Source organism: Xyrauchen texanus, chromosome 16 (genome assembly GCF_025860055.1).
Source record: "Xyrauchen texanus isolate HMW12.3.18 chromosome 16, RBS_HiC_50CHRs, whole genome shotgun sequence".
Classification (NCBI taxonomy): Eukaryota; Metazoa; Chordata; class Actinopteri; order Cypriniformes; family Catostomidae; genus Xyrauchen; species Xyrauchen texanus.
The window spans coordinates 31080872-31100334 of NC_068291.1; the positions used below are offsets into that span (position 1 = coordinate 31080872).

General features: G+C 36.8%; 1 protein-coding gene and 1 pseudogene across 2 annotated transcripts; both read left to right on the forward strand.

Moving 5' to 3' along the window:
• The first annotated feature begins 42 nt into the window (after positions 1-42).
• On the forward strand, positions 43-9097 carry LOC127656766 (solute carrier family 22 member 7-like; annotated as a pseudogene).
• A 1102-nt stretch (positions 9098-10199) lies between these two features.
• slc22a7b.2 (solute carrier family 22 member 7b, tandem duplicate 2) lies at positions 10200-18947 on the forward strand. 2 transcript variants are annotated; one of them, XM_052144994.1, is made up of 11 exons: positions 10200-10653; positions 10961-11064; positions 11451-11605; positions 12395-12563; positions 12771-12894; positions 13052-13161; positions 13334-13548; positions 13684-13792; positions 13988-14194; positions 14376-14479; positions 18374-18947. In XM_052144994.1, exons 1-10 carry the CDS (start codon positions 10273-10275, stop codon positions 14437-14439), a joined length of 1638 nt encoding a protein of 545 aa, XP_052000954.1. In that variant the 5' UTR covers positions 10200-10272; the 3' UTR covers positions 14440-14479; positions 18374-18947. The 2 variants fall into 2 exon arrangements, with proteins under 2 accessions (XP_052000954.1, XP_052000953.1); XM_052144993.1 differs by lacking the exon at positions 18374-18947 and having other exon boundaries at positions 14376-14626.
• Positions 18948-19463: the final 516 nt, after the last annotated feature.

A 19463-nucleotide genomic window follows, 5' to 3' on the forward strand; every position in this document is an offset into this window, starting at 1 on the left:
GGGCAATATTCATACGGTAATGTCCTGAAGCGATCAATGCAAATGGTAAACGACCCCGACAGTGAGGTATGATGTAAACACAATTCATTAATTTTACTGCACGTTTGTAACGATACACAGGCGAGGAAACTCCTGGATAGTAAGGAAGAGTTACCATTTTCCTTTGAAATATGTACTAATAAGCAAGTTTTAGTTATATTTAAATGCTGTTTCGGCTAAAGCAGGTATTTAAATTGTATGCTGTATGATATAAATATGATAAGTAATATGGTATAAAATTATAAGAATGTTTAGATTATATTTTATCTAGTGTTTATGCTGCCTCATTATCATCAACAAAGCTTGTGCTTGCAAATATGTGTTCAGGTTAAATGAGTAAAATGCACTTTATATATGCCCATATTAGAAAATCACCATCTTATAATGATTTCTGAAGGATCATGTGACACCGAAGACTGCATTAATGATGCTGAAAATTCAGCTTTGATCACAAATTGCAAATTGCAAATGAGTTCAAAATATCAATGTTTTTACTGTATTTTGGAAGAGACTTCTTTTAAATGGTAGTGTAGGTATAAAATTAAGTAAAGTCTTTATGTAAAGAAAATGTACAGTCAGATTACTACTTTTAACTTAAAACTTGATTTTGATCATTAAGTCTCCTCACATTCATTCTCTTTCAGTCACATTCCTCATTGATAGGCCCAAGGGAGGGGTCTTTTGTCTCCTCAGGTGTGAAATAAATCCATATACATGATAGTTCAGGCCTCCTCACATATGACCTTTCTAACACTAAAATTGTCTTACAAAAGTTAAATTAGTATATTGTTTTGTATGCATGAGTGATCAGGATGGTTTTCACATCATTTTGTAGCAAAAACTCTAGGATACAAGATTCAGTTCTCAAAAGGCTTGTGACAAATATTTAGTATGTGTTATATGGCCTTATTTCAATGACTTAAAAATTTTGTTTTTTCAAAAACCATGCATAAACGTTATTTTCTCAAAAATACATGCATTTTATGTGTGTGTTTTACATACATAATACATAGTACATACATGTTGCTACATATTATTGTAGCCCAGTTTGTGTCAGACTTTAGCCATTAATATGTTTTTATGCAACTGAAAAAAAGCACAAATGTTAAGGCATGTCAAAACTTCTCCAGGGCCCAAAATACCCTCAGACCCCAGAGGGTTAACCCCATTGAGCTTTTGTGGGATCAACTAGACTGTAAGGTGCGTGACAAGTGCCCAACAAGACAGCCACATCTATGGCAAGTGCTACAGGAAGTGTGGGGTGAAATGTCACCTGAGTATCTGAACAAACTGACAGCTAGAATGCCAAGGATTTACAAAGCTATCATTGCAGAACGTAGAGGATTTTTTGATGAGAACATGGCATTTTTTTTAAATTGTAACTATTTTGCAATATACATTTTTTCACATTATTAATGTCCTGACTATACATTGTGATCAGTTGAATGCCACTATGGCTAATAAAAGTACCAATTTCTTTCCATAAGAGCAAAATCTGTACATTGTTCCAAACTTTTGGCCAGTGTTTATTCTTTTTAAGAAATTATTAAATTTATTGGCAGCATCATTTATAAACATCTCGATAAAGTACATTGGTTTGTTACCTTTTCACAGTTTTTTTTTTTTTTGTTAATTGGCCTATTATTATTATTTTTCTTTTTTCCCTCCCTTTGCAAATAAAATTATTTTGATTAAATAAATAATAATAATAAAAAGATAACATCTCCGTAAAATTGCCAGATTAATCTAAATTATAGAGATTACTCTTTATAGATTACAAATCTATTACTGTATTAAACATCATCCTATATTATGTATTATATATTATATAATATATCTTATATTCTGCAAGAGAGTTTTGAAGACTTAATTAGAAAATAGAATTGCTCATAGTTTGGAACCTAAATTGAAGTGGATAACTGACACATGTTTTATAAAAATTGTATCTAAACTTTATAACAAGTGATCCATGAGCCTTCACCATTTTGATCTTGAGCAAGGCCTGTCCCTGAATGAAAGACTTGGCTACACCAATTCATGTCTTTTGTATCACCTAAATACACAATTATCCAATTTATGCAGTTGATATTTTTGAAATGTGTTTTATTAGGCTGTATTAAATTAGTGTTTCCAGTGCAGTTAGAGACACAGTTGTACAGCTTTCTGATGGACAGAATGGATGCATGATTCTGTTGCTGGGATCTTCAGTCCTTCCAATTATCATATTACATTACAAAAACTCAAGATGGCAGCAATGACAGACCTCAGATAATGAATGGTTGTACTGTAATGCAAGATTCAAACAGGTGTCATACAGTTTGAACTCTGCAGAAACACCACTTGCTGAGGATCAGAGGACTCTCCTCAACCACCACCAGTGTGCAGCATCCACCTGGATAATGCACAACAGCCATAGTACACTTGTACCAGTACACTTACCACCCACCAGCTGTTGGTGGAGAGGTGAGTGTAGAGTGATGGAGCAAATTTATGGATAGAGATTATCAGTAGCATTTACATCTTGTATGACGCCCTGGGCAAAACCCCCAGTTGTTGATGGGGGTGCTGGTGGTTGTGCATGGTTGGAGAGGAGATGGCTAGTGGACTTCAAGGCACCCACTTTTTTGTGTTGATGCCCTGTGCCACCCCTGGCAAGATGCCACCCCGGGCGGCTGCCCATGTCACCCATGCCTAAATCCGCCCCTAGGGATTATTATGAGGGCATGATTGACAGGAGCCAATGGGGAAATTTGACCAGGACACAAGGGTTACACCTATACTCTTTATGATAAATTCCAAGGTATTTTTATTGATATTGTCTGGACCTCCACAGAATAACTTGGAGATCTGCCATTGATAATCTGTACATCAGATAATGTACTGTATAATGTCACTAATTGGTAACATTTTAAAATAACTACTAATTAATTGCCACTCAAAACATTGGCATGTGTCTAAAATGTGAATGCTTATGTTTTGTTTAACAGGATCATGCATTGTTTCTTTGTGGGAATTCATTTATGAATGTAATAGAATGCTAAATCAAGGCTGCAGTATCTGGTAGAGTATCATAGTCAAGGATGTAACCACATATTCAGGATTGATGGGGACCATATTTAATAATGTAATAATTAACCATGGAAAAAACTTATATCAGTAGACCAATACAATATTATGTCTAAGGTGGTTATGTCTAAGGCCATGATCATAGTCAGTATACCTTACAGAAATATAGGTATGTATTTGCCCAACCTGTGTATTATTTGGGAAATCTCTTCTATTCATTAAAAAATATTAACTTCTACATGTGTGATAATGCTGGAGGTCTTTTTTTAATAATTCTGGTAACCCATAAGTAATGAGTCAAGTGTTACCACATAAGTATGAAGGAATTACTAATTATCTGGACCATTATTTTATAGTGAAGGTCATGGTAACGCATTATTAATTAATGAGATCTTACTGTTATCTTCATTAAATGGTTAATTTGAGGTAAGATGTTGATTTACTCAAGGCAAGCACTAATGTACAATCTAGAAGCAAGCAGTGAATGTGCATAGTTAGACTACCTCCCTCATTGCTTGTTTCAAGGCTCATCAGCAGAAATCTGTGAAGATAAAATTTGAGAACCTGTGTGCTGAGGTTGGGGGTTTCGGAAAATCCCAGATCACTCTCCTTGTGGTTCCGCAAGTCACGCTGCCATTTCACTTCCTGTTAAACAAGTACCATACCATCTCACCACAGTGACATCAGCTCACTGGATATTGAAGGAATCCTTGGGAATCTGAGTGGGAAGGGGAAACTGACTATCAGTGTTCCAGTGCAGAAAGATGGGACTCCTGCTTCCTGTCACAGTGTTCTGCTATCCTCAGTTTCACTTGCTGACCAACAACACAAACACCTCAGTGCTTCCTGTAGTAGAGTGTCAAAATGGATGGGAATATGACAACAGAACATTCAAATCTGTAATCTATAACTCAAATAAAGTAATTAAAGTATTAAAGTTTGTAACAAAACAAAATAAATTGTACTCCTATATCTCTTCTCTGAATTATTTAACTCACTCACAGATTTGACCTAACTAAAACCTGGCTCTAGTAGCCTCTTTTTAGTTAAATCATCCTTAATCATTAAAAAAAATAATAAGAAATGGTTTCATTAAACTTACTAAATTAAATTAAATGCATTTGAGCCTAAATGTGGGGAACGTGTATGTCTTGGCTATTTTTATTTTTTTTAATTTAACCAAATTTTTCTTTGTAGTGTTGATTTAGCATGTACAGTAAATGTGATTTAATTTGCAAATGCCTTTCATTTAAATTATTTTCCATAATTTCAATTAATTCCACATCATAATTTTTGTTTTTGTTTTCAAAATGTTAAAAAACATAAAATAGAGACTATTTCTTTGCAGGTTTAAATTCGATTTTGAATTCCAGGTTTTTGCTGTCAGTTTGACTCGGCCAGGCTAATGTTGCAAGGCAGAATTTTCTAAATAAATTTAATTTTATTATATATTCAGATGTATATAACTGATCACTCTCACTGTGTCCCTCTTTCAGTTTGATTTGGTGTGTGACAGGAGAGGTCTCAGTAAAGCCACAGCCACCATCTTCTTTAATTGTGTGATGATTGGAGTAGCCATTTTTGGCTGGCTAAGTGACAGGTGAGATCATTATGGTTTGACATTCCTATAAAGTATCCTGTATTGCAGGATTGTCACGAACCCCTTTCCTCTGCCCCATCTCCGCTTCCTCGAGCACGCACACATACACTCCGCGAGCGTGCTCGCTTCCCGCTCCCTCGCTCCGCCCCCTTGAGCTTGTACGCTCTTTTTCCTCCCTCAGGCTTCCACACCCGGTTTTTCTATTACGAGCTCTAGCTGGTAAACTATCTCCCCCCTCTGACACACATGCACTCCGCGAGCGTGCTCGCTTCCCACTCATCAGCCTGAACATTATGACCACTTGCACTCACGCGCTTCCTATCTCCACACATTAGTTTCACCTCCACTCGTCTCATCACCTGTCATTGTTCACACCTGCACTCGCCCCTATATAACTCACTATCCTTTCGTTTGTTGGGGTTTGGTTATTGTATTTAGATTCCCGTGTTTTGCCCCTCGCTAGTCTCGCCTAGTTTTGTACTCCTCTTTGATTCCCTCTTAGCTTGCCAGCCCCCTATTCCTCTTGTTCCCCTGTCTTTTGCTCCCTCTAGTCCCCTCTTGTATACATCCTGTTTACCCCGGCTTTGACCCTCGCTCCCCTCGACTACTCTCCCGGATTTGCCCCCCTTTACTCTCTTTCATTCCCCGGCTTTGACCCTACGCATTCCTCGACCATTCTCCCTCTGGATTTTCCCTACTGTACCTTCGCCTGCTTTTTAACTAATAAAAAGCAGTATTTTGACTTACATTGTGACTGTCTCGTCTTATGTGTGTGTGTCCTGGTTACAAGGATGAGTATTTTGGTGCATAAAAGGCTTAGATCTGTGCCTTGACCTGGTGCTCTTCACAAAAATGCAATTCAACAGACTTCTGAAATGTTTACTATTGTATGTTAGCTGCACATCATGTCAGTATTTAGGTATATCCATTGTTTTATTTATCTCTATTTATTTCAGGTACGGTAGGAAACGCATGCTTACGGTGTCTTACATGTCAGCCACTGTCTTTGCTATAGCCAGTGTACTCTTTCAGTCCTTCATTATGTTTGATATAATTATATTTTTTTCTGGAATGGGCATTACGGGAATCAGCATCATCTCCGTTGTCCTTTGTGAGTGCTCTCAGACAGAGTTTGGCATGGACCTGGTGGGCAAATGTTTGGACAAAATGGACTGAATTTAAGTTTGTCATGATCTCAAAAAATAAATGGATCTAAAGGCATAGGTTAAAATGCTTGAAATTAGTTTTGTATAAAAAATATTAATAGCCTACATATGCACTACACAATGAGTATGAAGCATAAAAGTAATCCATACGACTCAAGTTGTTCAATAAATACCTTCAGAAGTGATATTATAGGTGTGTGAGAAACAGATCAATATTTAAGCTCTTTTTATTCTATAAATTCTCCTCCCTGCCCAGTATGTGGCAATATGCACAAATAATCCCAATAGGCAAAAACAAAAGATGAAGAATGTGGAAGTGAAAGTGGAGATTTATAGTAAGAAAATGGCATGAATATTGATGTTTCTCAACCACACCTATCATATCACTTCTGAGGATACGGGTTTAACCACTGGAGTTGCATGGATTACTTTTATGCTGGCTTTATGTGCTTTTTATAAAGAATGAGTAGATGTGTTCACACTTTTGACTAGTAGTGCACCTATTTCAGGTAATTTACTTACAATCGCACTTACCATTGGTTCACAATGAAGTGCTCGTTCTGTCCCATTAGATGTAGGCTGATGTTGTGCACAAGACGATGGCCAGAGTGATGATCAGTCTTGATTGGTCTGTAAGCACTATGATATTTCCTGGCATTGTTTACTTCGTCTTTGATTGTAATGGCAACAGCTCCCCTATGACTGGCTGTAATCACATGGAGGTAAGATACAATATTACAATGAAATGTGAAAGTGATTCAGATGTCCAGTTTTACCTAGTGACATACACTGTTTTCTTGTAGGTGGATTCTAGAGTCAGCACAATGGCTCATAAACAATTGGAGATTGGAAGAGGCCCATCTTTATCTGAGTAAACATGCCTCAACAAATAAAAACAGCTTCAAAGCTATCATACCACAGGTAGCATTTCAGTCCTATAATACATATGTAACTTAATTGCATATGTATATGCAATATCTGACATGCAATAAATTTGTTTTGTATTGTTTTGATTGGTTGAAACCATAATATATATATATATATATAGTATATACTTTATTATAAAGAGTATAAGTTTATGGCAACCAGTGCAATAAGTGAAGAAACTAGTGTTAATGATGACTCAAACTCCCTTTTAATAATAATAATAATAATAGCAAACTAATTGTTAAAAACACTTGATTACATGATCAAAGACACTTTAATTCAGAAATTCCTGGAGTTTCAAATGATAGGACCACACCCTGTGAAAAATACAGCAAAAAATCAGCACATGTGCATTCTGGGGTTAATATGTGTGATAAGGGAAAATAAATGATAAATAAACAACTGCGCATGCAAATTAAGGGTCTAAAAGAAACCACATAGGAAGTGATCAAATATTGTATAGCTGTGAAAAAGTAATATTTTCACTTGCCAATGTTATAATTGCTGAGAAAAAGGAGACAAGAAGTACTCGTGTCTGGATCTGGTAAGAACTCCCAAGATGAGGAAACTGGCTCTGCTCACAGGATTAACCTGGTATGAATGTTTTCTCGAGAGAATACTGTACACTCATTATTAAACCCTTACAAATATATTGGTCTCAATCAACAGATTGGATGCTTAAAAACCTTTACTAATTTACTCCCCTTATTTAATATTCTGTTCAGATTTTACCTGTCAAAAAAATCTGTTTTTTTATTTTATATTTTTGCAGGTATGGAGTAGCATTCACTTACTATGGTATACGTTTGAACATATCTGACTTTGGGCTGAATCTGTACCTGACCCAGTTTATTTATGGGACCATAGAGATGCCAGCATAGCTGGTGGCCTATCTGTGCCTAGATAAAGTGGTCCTCAGATACAGCCAGGTGGCTACACTGAATGCAACACGGGCATGCATTGGCATCACCATCCTCATTCCTAGAGGTAAAGAGAACAACCTCTACATGTTTGGTACCATATAAAAAAATAAATACATATCTGGCTTTCAAATTTGCTGTCAATTAAAAAGTATGTCTTTCAGAACAATCATTCTTTTTGTCACAATGACTTGTCTAGCATTTAAACTTTAAAAGTAGTCATTCATTATGAGGTCAAAGTCATGTGTCTGGCTTTAAAGTTAATGTAAAATATTAATGTTTTATAGTTACAGGACAATCATTCATTATGACATCATGTAACTAGCATCAAGTCATTTTGAAAGGGAGAATGTTTGGTAGTAGTAAAAGATTCATGTCACAGTCATGTCTAGCACTCAAGAGCATAGAGCGAAGTTTATTCCAACAAAAAATGTAAACTCTGTTTGAGCAATCTGAAAAGTTATACCTGGCCAATGGAAGACGGGGATAGTATTTAAGAAATTCTGTATATTTGAAAATAGTCTTTATTTTTGCAGTTCCGTTTGGTAACGCTAGTGGCACAGAAATTGCACATTTAAACTTCTTTTGAGTCAAATATTCCAGGTATCTCTGTGCCTGTCTCTAGATTTGTGGTTCTCTCATACAATTGTGGCTCTGCTGGGTAAAGGGTTCTCAGAAGCCACCTTCACATGTCTTTTCCTATATAGATCTGAGCTGTACTGACTACGGTCAGTTGTTTACTCTTTTTTCCACTATTAAAGGTACTGTAAGTGATTTTGGCCGTTCTACTTCCACGAGACTGAGCTGTTGGACGAGCCACACCCCCTCTTTCCAAAACCCTGCACTCTAAAGATACCAAATTAAATTTATTTAGACTGACATAGTGTATAAACGGTTGTTAAATATAACAGCAGCAATAGCGCCCTCACATGACAACTGTTAAGAACAAGATGGCTTAAAAATGGAGGTAAGTCTCACTAATTTGCTGGAATGTGCAAAATGATTAACAGGTCGAAATCGTCATTGTCGGACATATTTTTGTTTGCTGTTTACATAGCCTAGAGCTGTCACAGAGACAGGTGAGATATCTTACAACACTTTCAGTAATATCTCTCAGGGAGTAGGACAATTTTTTGCATAGCTTTTATCACTTACAGCACCAAGTTGGAAATCTTTTTATTTCATTTTGTTAATAAAACTAAATCATTACATAACTAAAATTGACACATCATAGCAACAGGTTACAATCATTCTCTCTTCTGATCATAGGCTAAATGGATTGGGCTAGCTCATTTTTTGTCCATGTTGGTGTGTCTTTGGCACCTCTTGTGAGCCTCCTGGGCGAGGTCTGGCTCCCTCTGCCACTTTTCTGTTCGTGAAAGGGGCGTGAATGCAGCATCATTCAAACGCAATAATTTTCAGTTACCGTTGCCATTCCAGAAATACATTATTCACAGACAGTTACTGTATGATTGGTTTAATTCATGAGTTAAAGTGTCCTATAACAGGTTGGTTACTCAAATGAAGTAGTATTCGGCTGGTAATGTGAACATAACATGGCGGCCTCCATGAGGGGGACCCTCTCCATTTAGAATAAAAAAGCTTGTATAAGGTTACTGATATGCGTCTTCATCTCATGTGAGTGCTCACAATTTTATGCATGTTTCAAAATTGCCATTTTATTTTTTTGAGGAGTAAACTTTTTTATTAAATAAAAGATTATTGAGTGCACCTCACAATATAAAGCTATATTTTTGCCCATATTTTAAATGAATGAATGCATTTTATTTAGACTTATATGTTTTTTTATTCAGGAAAAGATCCATATGTTCACCACTTGATTGAATCCCAGCTTGGAAGATCCCTAAATGGAGAGAAAATAAATAAAATCTGTAGAGTATGAAACTAATAAAAATTGAATCACTGAATTGTTTCTTATTATTATTCTTTATTTAATAACTTACTATTGTGAAGAGCTATGTACTGAAATTATGCAGGTTTGTTCCTGTATTTTCTGTTTGAATGTACATTTTTAAAAATAAGAAAATGTATTGATAAATAATTTAAAAGTTATTGTGGTAGAATATGTGGTAAAGATGTTCAAAGAAAATTTCGAAGTCTTAACTAAATTCATATGTTTTTAATGTGAAGGTTGGCACTGATATCTCATTATAAAGGCATTAGAAAGCAGTAGATATGGGTGCCTCAGAATTTGATGATGCAATCATAAAATTGAGGTATAGTGCCTGATGTCTGAAATGAGGTCTATAAAGTTTATTCCCAAAGACTTTCCCCCCATATTTCTTTGGGAAAAAGTTACAACATGCTTCTAACAATGACAAAGCAAGAATAAACATAAATGTAAAATCAACCAAAGGGTTTAATTTTTTCCAGAAGTTTTACAAAGGTTTAGACACCCCCCCACCCCCCTTGTTAACCATTTTCTACCTTGGGATTGTTATGTCAGTTTAGAACTAAACTGCCAAGTAAAACAGAATCAGCACCAGGCCTGTATGGGGTGAGCACCAGCCAGCTCGCAGAACACTGAGCAAAGATGAAGTTTGAAGAAATTCTCTCAGAGATTAATGGATTTGGAAGGTTCCAGAAGATGGTTCTGATCATCAATTTCCTTGGTCGATTCAGTCTTGCGTGTCATTTCCTGTTAGCTAACTTTATCACTGTCATTCCTACTCACCACTGTGATATCAACTATCTAGATGCTGAGGGAATCTTTGGGAATCTGAGTAGGGAGCAGAGACTGACTGTCAGTATTCCAGCACAGGAAGACGGGACTCCTTCTACCTGTCACATGTTCTCCTATCCTCAGTTTTACCTGCTGTCAAACTCTTCCAGCCATCCAGAAGTTGCTGTAGTTCAGTGCCAGAATGGATGGAAGTATGATAACAGCACATTCATCAGCACTCTGGCCACACAGGTGAGAAGGGCTTCCTTCGTTTACTCTATTCAACTCATATGTTAAAATACTTTTGAGATTTAATGAGACTCAATTACAACCCTGTCATATACAACATATAGCATATGTTGTGTTTTTGATGCTAGTGTACTGCTCTCCACATCAGGCTTCTTAACCAGCAAGAGTTCCTTGGTAAAGCAGCTTCTTCAGAAAGACACTGCTGGTTGTTCAGCATTTTTACTGCTGAACAGCAAGGCTATGCTGGTCAAACATATCTTTAATATGTTTGACCCCCCTCTCTCTCTCTCTCTGTCTGTATTTCTTTCAGTGGGATCTGGTTTGTGAGAAGAGAGCAATGAACAAATTGACAACCACCATCTTTTTCATTGGGGTGATGTTTGGAGCAGCTGCTTTCGGAAGCCTGAGTGCAATGTTGGTCACATAAACAGAATGCAAACTAAATACATTGGTCCAATAAGACCTTTACAGCTTAAAAAGTAATGTAAACCTTTGGCTTTTTAAATATCTAAAATCATCATGGGCCATTGCTGTAATTCTTTTTAATCTCTATGATACAGTACAAGTGACATTAGAAACACATTGGCCATTACTCAATTTGGCTGGTAAAATATGGGAAGCCAAGAGGAGTTATCTAATTTCAATTTGGTTACCTTTATCAATAGGGCATCTGTAGGTTGCTGACAAATTTAAGTGGATAGAAAGTACAAAGAGAAGTTTTCTGGGGTTCACAAGATAGTCTTCTAACTTCCTAAACTAGAATGCTTTTCTGAAATGTGAACGTGTCTGATTCTACACAGATTTGGGCGTAAGCCGATGCTGCTGGTGTCATATTTAACAGGAACGGGTTTTGGATTGGGCAGTGCTTTTTCATCCTCCTTCATCATGTTTGCAGTGTTGCGATTCTTCACTGGATTCAGCATCACTGGCATCGTCATCATCGCTAGTGTTCTCAGTGAGAAGCCCTCTCTGTTATTTTTAATTAAATGTATCTTTCTTTGCCTGTCTCAGTCAGTGTCTTATCTTTGTGCAGCATCTTTGTGCAATAAACTCACTGAGCACTTTATTAGGAACACCTGTACACCTATGTATTCATGCAATTATCTAATCAGCCAATCGTGTGGCAGCAGTGCAATGCATAAAATCATGCAGATACAGGTCAGAAGCTTAAGATAACTTTCACATCAACCATCAGAATGGGGAAAAAGTATATCTCATAAATGTGATTTTTGGTGCCAGATGGGCTGGTTTGAGTATTCCTGTAACTGCTGATCCCCTGGGATATTCATGCACAACAGTAATTGTGCATGAATTACTCAAGAGTAAATCTAGAGTTTACTCAGATTGGGTGCCAAAAACAAAAAACATCTAGTGAGCGGCAGTTCTGTGGACAAAAACACCTTGTTGATGAGAGAGGTCAACAGAGAATGGCCAGACTGGTTTGAGCTGACAGAAAGAATACGGTAACTCAGATAACCACACTGTATAACTGTAGTGAACAGAATAGCATCTCGGTATGCACAACACTTTGAACCTTGAGGCAGATGGGCTACAACAGCAGAAGACCACGTCGGGGACATTATTAGGACCATAGTGTTCCTAAAAAGTGCTCAATGAGTGTCGATTCTTGAAGTTATTTTTCTCTCAAGTTATTCTCAGTCTAAAATGACAGACAAAGATTTCTGAAAGAAGAAGTATCTCAATAAGTGCCAAAGGGATGAGTGTGTATGTGCATTTTTATCAGATGTGGAGTGGGTGAGCATCGAGCAAAGGAAGCTGGTAGGGGTGATTGACAGCCTGTCCTGGACATTTGCCATCATGAGCTTGTCTTTGATTGCATACTGCATTCGAGACTGGCGATGGCTGACAGTTGCCATCTCATTGCCCAACATAATTTCCATTATAACTTGGTGGTGAGTATAAATAAACCAATCTCAAGCACAAAAAAGTCACAAAAACAGACAATAATCACATTCTGTAAGTCAGTCAACTGGTAAAAGATACCTGCTAAAACCAGGTAAATGTACAATGCCTTGATCACAAAGTCAGTTGCAGAGTGAATATAACACATTCTATGCAAATAATATGAGCTAATTTACCTGATTTTGACTTTCCTATAGGTGGGTGCCAGAGTCAGCTCGATGGTTGATAGCCAATGGAAAGGTGGATAAAGCTCATTATTATCTTCATAAATGTGCAATTATGAACCGCAGAGAGGACGTTACTTTAAGGATCAAACCTGAGGTGAGAGAATCCTACTTATTAAATACTGTATCTACTTATTTATCTGTTTTTGTTTCCCAACAACAACATGGTATGCTGGTATTTTCAGCACGGTTTAGCATAGTTAAAATGCTTCACAAATATAGGGGTGAACATCGTTATTCCTCTCTTTCTCTAGGATTTAGCAAATATCATAGTCACAGACAGAGGAAACAGAAAGTATTCATACCTGGACCTGGTCAGAACTCCTAAGATGAGGAGACTGGCTCTGCTCACAGGAATCACCTGGTGCGTAGTGTACTGTCTAATATAACCCTCCATAGACCCATCAGTTAGGTTTCATTAAAAGATGTTCAGATAAAGTTGCAGTTGTCAACATAAAGAACAGAAAAACACATTTCCTTTTATATTCCTTTTTATATTTAAATATGGAATTTGACACTGGATATTTCACTGCCAGGTTTTCTGTTGCCATTGTTGCCTATGGAATTGGCTTCAACATCTCAGGATTTGGACTAAATATATATTTCACTCAGTTTGTGTATGGGGCCATTGAGGTGCCAGCAAAATTGATCATCTATTATCTGCTGGATACGTTTGGTAGACGTAAAACACAGGCTGTATTCCTGCTATTGGTTGGAATTACCCTCATGACTAACATATTCATACCCAGAGGTGAGAGACTTACAACTTTAACAATCATTTAACATGAGTAATTGAACAATATAGTTAGTTTACCTTTACCAAATTGTCTAAAATATTCTTGTTTATGACAAAATAATGCAACAGTCCTTTCTTTTTGCCATTCAGATATGACGGTGGTTCGTACTGTGATAGCAATACTGGGAAAGGGCTTTTCAGCCACATGTTTTGGCACAATAATTTTGTACAGCTCTGAGCTTTACCCCACTGTTCTCAGGTTTGTAAACTAGCTTCATGTTCCTGTAGTCTTTGTTAACTCCATCAAATTTCATTAAATGGGGCCACATATACAATTATTTTATCACATTCTTGAATGTTGTTTTTTATCATCACTGATCGATGAAAAATTAATCAATTTTGGCACATGTACATTACTTATTATGGCTCCTCACCTCTATTGTGCTGCATGCAGGCAAAATGGGATGGGCTACAACTCTTTCCTGGCACGTCTGGGTGTGTCTCTGGCTCCTCTGATCCTGCTTTTGGACGATATATGGAGTCATCTCTCTCAAGTCATCCTGTCTTCTATTGCACTCTGTGCTGCTCTTGTGGCTTATCAGCTACCCGAGACACGAGGCATATGTCTACCTGAGACTATAGAGGATATCGAGGGAATCAGGTAACTATGCAGCTTAAGTTCTCTTAAATGTCTGAGCTTTTCTGGAAGGTTCCCTGATCAAGTTTAATCTTGGACCAAACCAAGTTTCCTTGTGACAGACCCATCTTAGTCTTACTTGGACCCTTAAACTTCATAATTTGGCTCTCTGAGAATTAGAATTTTGTCATTTTTTTAATTACAGGAAGGACACTAATGGCTCATTACTCCAACATCTAAAAACAGAGGAAAATGTGGAAGTGGGATGATATGGGTTAAAAAAAAAAAAAAAGAAAGAAAGAAAAGAAGGTATTTCATGCTGTACCACATTGACTTACAACTTTAAAGATTTGTGTGTTATGTAATATAATTGTGTAGGATGAGTAACAATAGTAGATCTGTGTTGATCTACAATATACCCCCAACCACACATTAAAGTGTAACAATTGACATTTAGCTCACTGTGTTGTTGATGTTTTAATCAGAATTGTACAGGCCCACTAAACCAAAAGCAGACAGTTTTCACAGGTCTAATGTATATGGGGGGATACATTTTTTGTATGTATCTACTGTTTGGTAGACATAGCGTTAGAGTTGGTTTTTTATCTTTGCAAATCTCCAGAGTCTAACTCCCAACCTTTGGCAGCCCAAACCTTAGCTGCTAGATAGACACCAATGGCTGCTTTTCCACTATCAGGCCAGCTCGAGCCAGGACTATCAAGCGATCAGCTGGGGCCAATTCCTTTGGACCTCGAGCCACGAAATCAAAATCGTTCTGCATTTCCACCATCGGACCAATAGCCCTGCAGCGTCACCCTAAACCCACACTTACTATGACAACGTCACACACCCGGCCCATTTCACAAGCAAGAGGGAAACTCAGTCTGAGGTATCACACTCTGGAGACTGGCCAGCCCTCAAAATGAACACTGATTTGTACTGTACCCTTTTTAATTTTTCCCGAACCTCAATCTGATTGAGTACTGTTGTGCGCTGGATACACACCTTGGCAAGTTCGTCGATAATATACTTGATGACATTTGCATTTCGGAAGATGTAGTCAATCTGACGTAGCACATTTTCATCAGCCCAAATATTCAGAAGAGCTCTGATTTCTTCTACTGTCCAGTATTGAATATTCTTAATTTTACCATTGATCTACTGAGGTAAGCTGTTAGCAAGGTATGAAAAATTATGAAATGAGTATCTTGGTGCTGACCCTCTGGCCTGACTCAGCTAAACTCTGCCTTTGAAATAGACCCCACCTTAACTCCCTGTTGACCTTGTTTGGCCAAAGTGTAATTGGCGGGCCAAAGGCCAATGGCCCTGAAGAGGCACGATGAAGTCCCGGAAGTGACAGAGGAAATGTAATTTGCCCTGGCGTGCACTAGCATTCCATAATTTGGCCCAATAGTGTATGTAAATTATAGAGTAAATTAATAGGTACTTAAATAATCAAGTTATGTTTATTTGCTTATAATATAGCAGCATAATATTTATAGCCCAATATTTGTAGCCCGAGTAATTTCATAAATACACAAACATTCTAAAACTTCAAACATTGCAAATGTACAGTTCTATCCTTCTCATTGATCATTTGTACTCATGACAGATAAGATCTCATGACCCAGCAGACAATGATCCAGTGGGTCGTAACCAATGGCGTAGATTTGGTTTGAACATTGAGGGGGACCAAATGTGGTCCAGCGGTTGGGCGGGGGAGTGATATGACGTTTACCTGTATTGATCAAATAAACAAATACTTCAAATTTGTACACTGAAGTGTTAAAAAGCCGTGAACTTCAATTTGATCTTGTTACAGTTGATGTTCAAACCTTGTTGCAAACTGTCAGCTGTAATAAGTTATATCAACATTAAAATACAATATGTAATAAAAGTAGATTTAATAAATAGTATATTTGCCCTGTGTAAATAACAATATATAGGAACTGTATCTAAAATAAGTAAGGGGCAATAAATAAATACTAATACAACAGGCTGGAAAAATAGTCATTTATTCATTTAAATTTCTAATATATCTCTTATATGTTGAAACCTGACACCGGCAACGCATCTTGAAAACTGCACCGTTTGAAAGGTTTCATGCAGAAGAGCTGTTTAAAAAGTATTTTTATCTCTCCCGTAAATGTAAATGAGTGTATATGTCAACACCATAATGTATGTCGAAATGATTGATGCCTGTCACGCAAACATGAGCTCATTAAACCACAACTAGTATAACTAGTTGTAACCAGGGCTGGACTGGTAATCTGGCATACCGGACATTTTCCCGGTGGGCCGACGCACTTTGGGGCCGATCAGGGGCGGACTTTATAAGCTAAAATGAGCCATGGCATTATGTAGAACAGACCACAAAACGGCACCGCGATATGCAGAAAATTCCTGCGAACACATTCCTGCAGGGGGCGCTTAACCCTTCAAAACAGAATCCTCCATTCATCCACATTTCAAATCTAATAACGCTTTATATTCATTTGGAGACATTTTACACTGGATAGTTATGTTTAATAAAAACTGATAATTGATTCATTCCTGTGAATGAAAATCCACCTCAGCATTATCTATAAAAGCATTTTTAAAAATCATCATCCATTAATAAATTACAGTGAAGCTGTGTCTCGTTTCGAAGGCTGCATGCTGGGTAGGATGCGTCCTCTGAAGGCAGCGGTATACCGAGTGTCCTCCTTTAAACAAGCCTAGTTTAAACAAGACAGCCTTCGTAGGACAAACAGAAACAAAACTTATCATGACAGCAAACCACTCTATTACAAGCGGGAGTGCTTTGAGTGAGAAGGGAACAATGTCCATCTGGAAGGGAATGTATGAGGTAAAGTTTAAGAGAGTCATAATGATGTAGAGAGAAAAGAAAATTTATTTTACAGGTGTTTTTTTTTTTGTCTATCCAACTTTATTTTAATTATCTAAAACTATAATTATACATATTGTTACACTGCATTCATTTACTGAGGTATACGTCAACTTGGGAATTAACATTACTTGCGTTTGAATGTCATATTTTCGGGCAAATTGGCTATAATTGTTTTTTTACATTTCTGTTAATGCAAAGAATTGTGGGCGTTTGCATCCTCCGTATACCCGTGAAAGAAGGTCGTATTCAAAGGCTGCATTTGGGTTGTCCTAATCGCTTTTCTGAAACGAGACAGCCTCGATGACGTAAGCAGCCGACAAATGCAACCTCCGGAGGGCGCAGCCTTTGAAATGAGACATAGCCTGAGTTCATGCATCTGGGTCAGCGCTGAGAAACGTAACAGGTACCACGTGACTCATCCGTCAAGTTGGGCAATACCAACTCGTTCAACGAAGGGGGGATTTCAGTTTTTTTGTCTCAATATGACAGAATCACAGCCAAGCAACTGCAAACTAAATTATTTTCAGTGTTGAAAAAAATGTATATAAACAAGTACAGATTCAGCATTGGGGGTATGTGTGCCCTCCGTCTCCCCCAATTGTACGCCAGTGGTTAAGAATGCCTGTATTAGTTCATATATTTCACTTCTATTCCACTTAAAATATCTCATACCTGAGATCAATTCCCAGGATAGAAATTATATTTATGATATTCTACATGAAAAGGAATAATTTGTGCCAGGAAAAGCTTAAGGTTTACAACGAAGAGACCCATTTGTACAAATCAAATCAAAGAATAAACCCAACATAAATCAGGTTTGTCAAAATGTCTACATTTTTAAACATGATTTCACCTAAAATAAAAAGGCACTTTTAATTTTGTCAGACAATATGCTGTTATGAGGTTTGCAGAGTTATTCTATTGTGATCTTGTATTTATTAGTCTGGGAAGTTGACTATAAAATCATAACCCCATTTGTCACTGGTTACTATAACTGCACAGTGCAATCAAATTACTTCCTCTGAGATAATTTGGGGAAAATGGTCATGCAATGATTTCAAGGTACTTCATTTTGCTGTTTATTAACCAATAATCTGGAATAATGCCCAAGTGCTTCTCAATGTGATACAAAATGTAAAATGTACTAGCTACAGAATATGGACCTTAGGAGAAGGACATTGGCAAACTGAATTTAGTTCTTAGGGCCTAATTTATCAAAAACACACACTTTGTTAATTGCTATTTGACAACTTTATTTTGATACTTAAAAAAATTAAATAAAAATCTTAACTGATTAAATTCTTTTGTTCCAGGAGTTGTGAGAGATTCACTGATATGTGCACAATAAAGTGTTGGATGGCACATTTCTGAAAATAATTCTAAACCCAGATCAGTGCTGAAGTTAACGATTCACTGGAAACAAAAACAAATCTATGGCAAACAAACAACCCAATGTCTGTACATTCTATTAATATTTATACTCGCTCTAATTCAATAATGCTATTGGCATGTTTTGTGCTAGTCTACTGTATATGGGGAATACATTTCTTTGTATGTATCTACTGTACTATAATATACTATACTACTGTATATAAGAGCTGCAATCTTCTGGAAAACATTTGCTACGAATCACAAGCTCATTTGAGTGGCAAATTGGCCAGAACTATAGATTATTAGTAAGGGTTGGCATAAAGCTAAATGTTCACATGCCAATTTACACAAGGTTTATTTCTATTTCTGCTGCACCAAACTTACTTTAAACGCACTTCTCTTGTCTGCTTGTATGAATGTAACACATCAAAGGAAAGGGTTTCACCGCTTTTCAAATGCTCTTTGGATTGCATAATTTTATATGAATAAATGTTGTCCAACTGAATAGACTCAATATTAAATGGACCAAATAACAATAAATACAAAGTAATCTCTTTAGTAATCAAAATACTTTTTAAAAATAAATTAACTTTTTTTTTTTTTTACGGAAACCCATTGCATGTATTCCATTACTCCCCAACCCTGAAAATAAATATAAAAAATATGTATTTAGTATGAAAATATTTTTAGAATTTTTTTAGTATCAGTTTGTAGTTTCATCACTCAAAATACAAGTAGCATGTAGACAGCAGACTCAAAAGTATATTGGGCAATCAGTTTTAGTACACAGCCAATTTCTGACAAGATATTATTGGAAAAGTGTCATGATGCTATATGACCCATGTGGAATGCACACATGGAGAAGCATGCTGTTGCACAAGCATTATCAAATAATTCTCTAATTTTGGCAAGTATGAGTTTTGTTTGCTTTTGTGGACAGCAATTAATTCATTTACAGATATACAAACTGTATTTGCTTTATTTATGAATTGATTTTCCACTGAGAACAAGTGCTTGGTAAGTTCCTTAAAG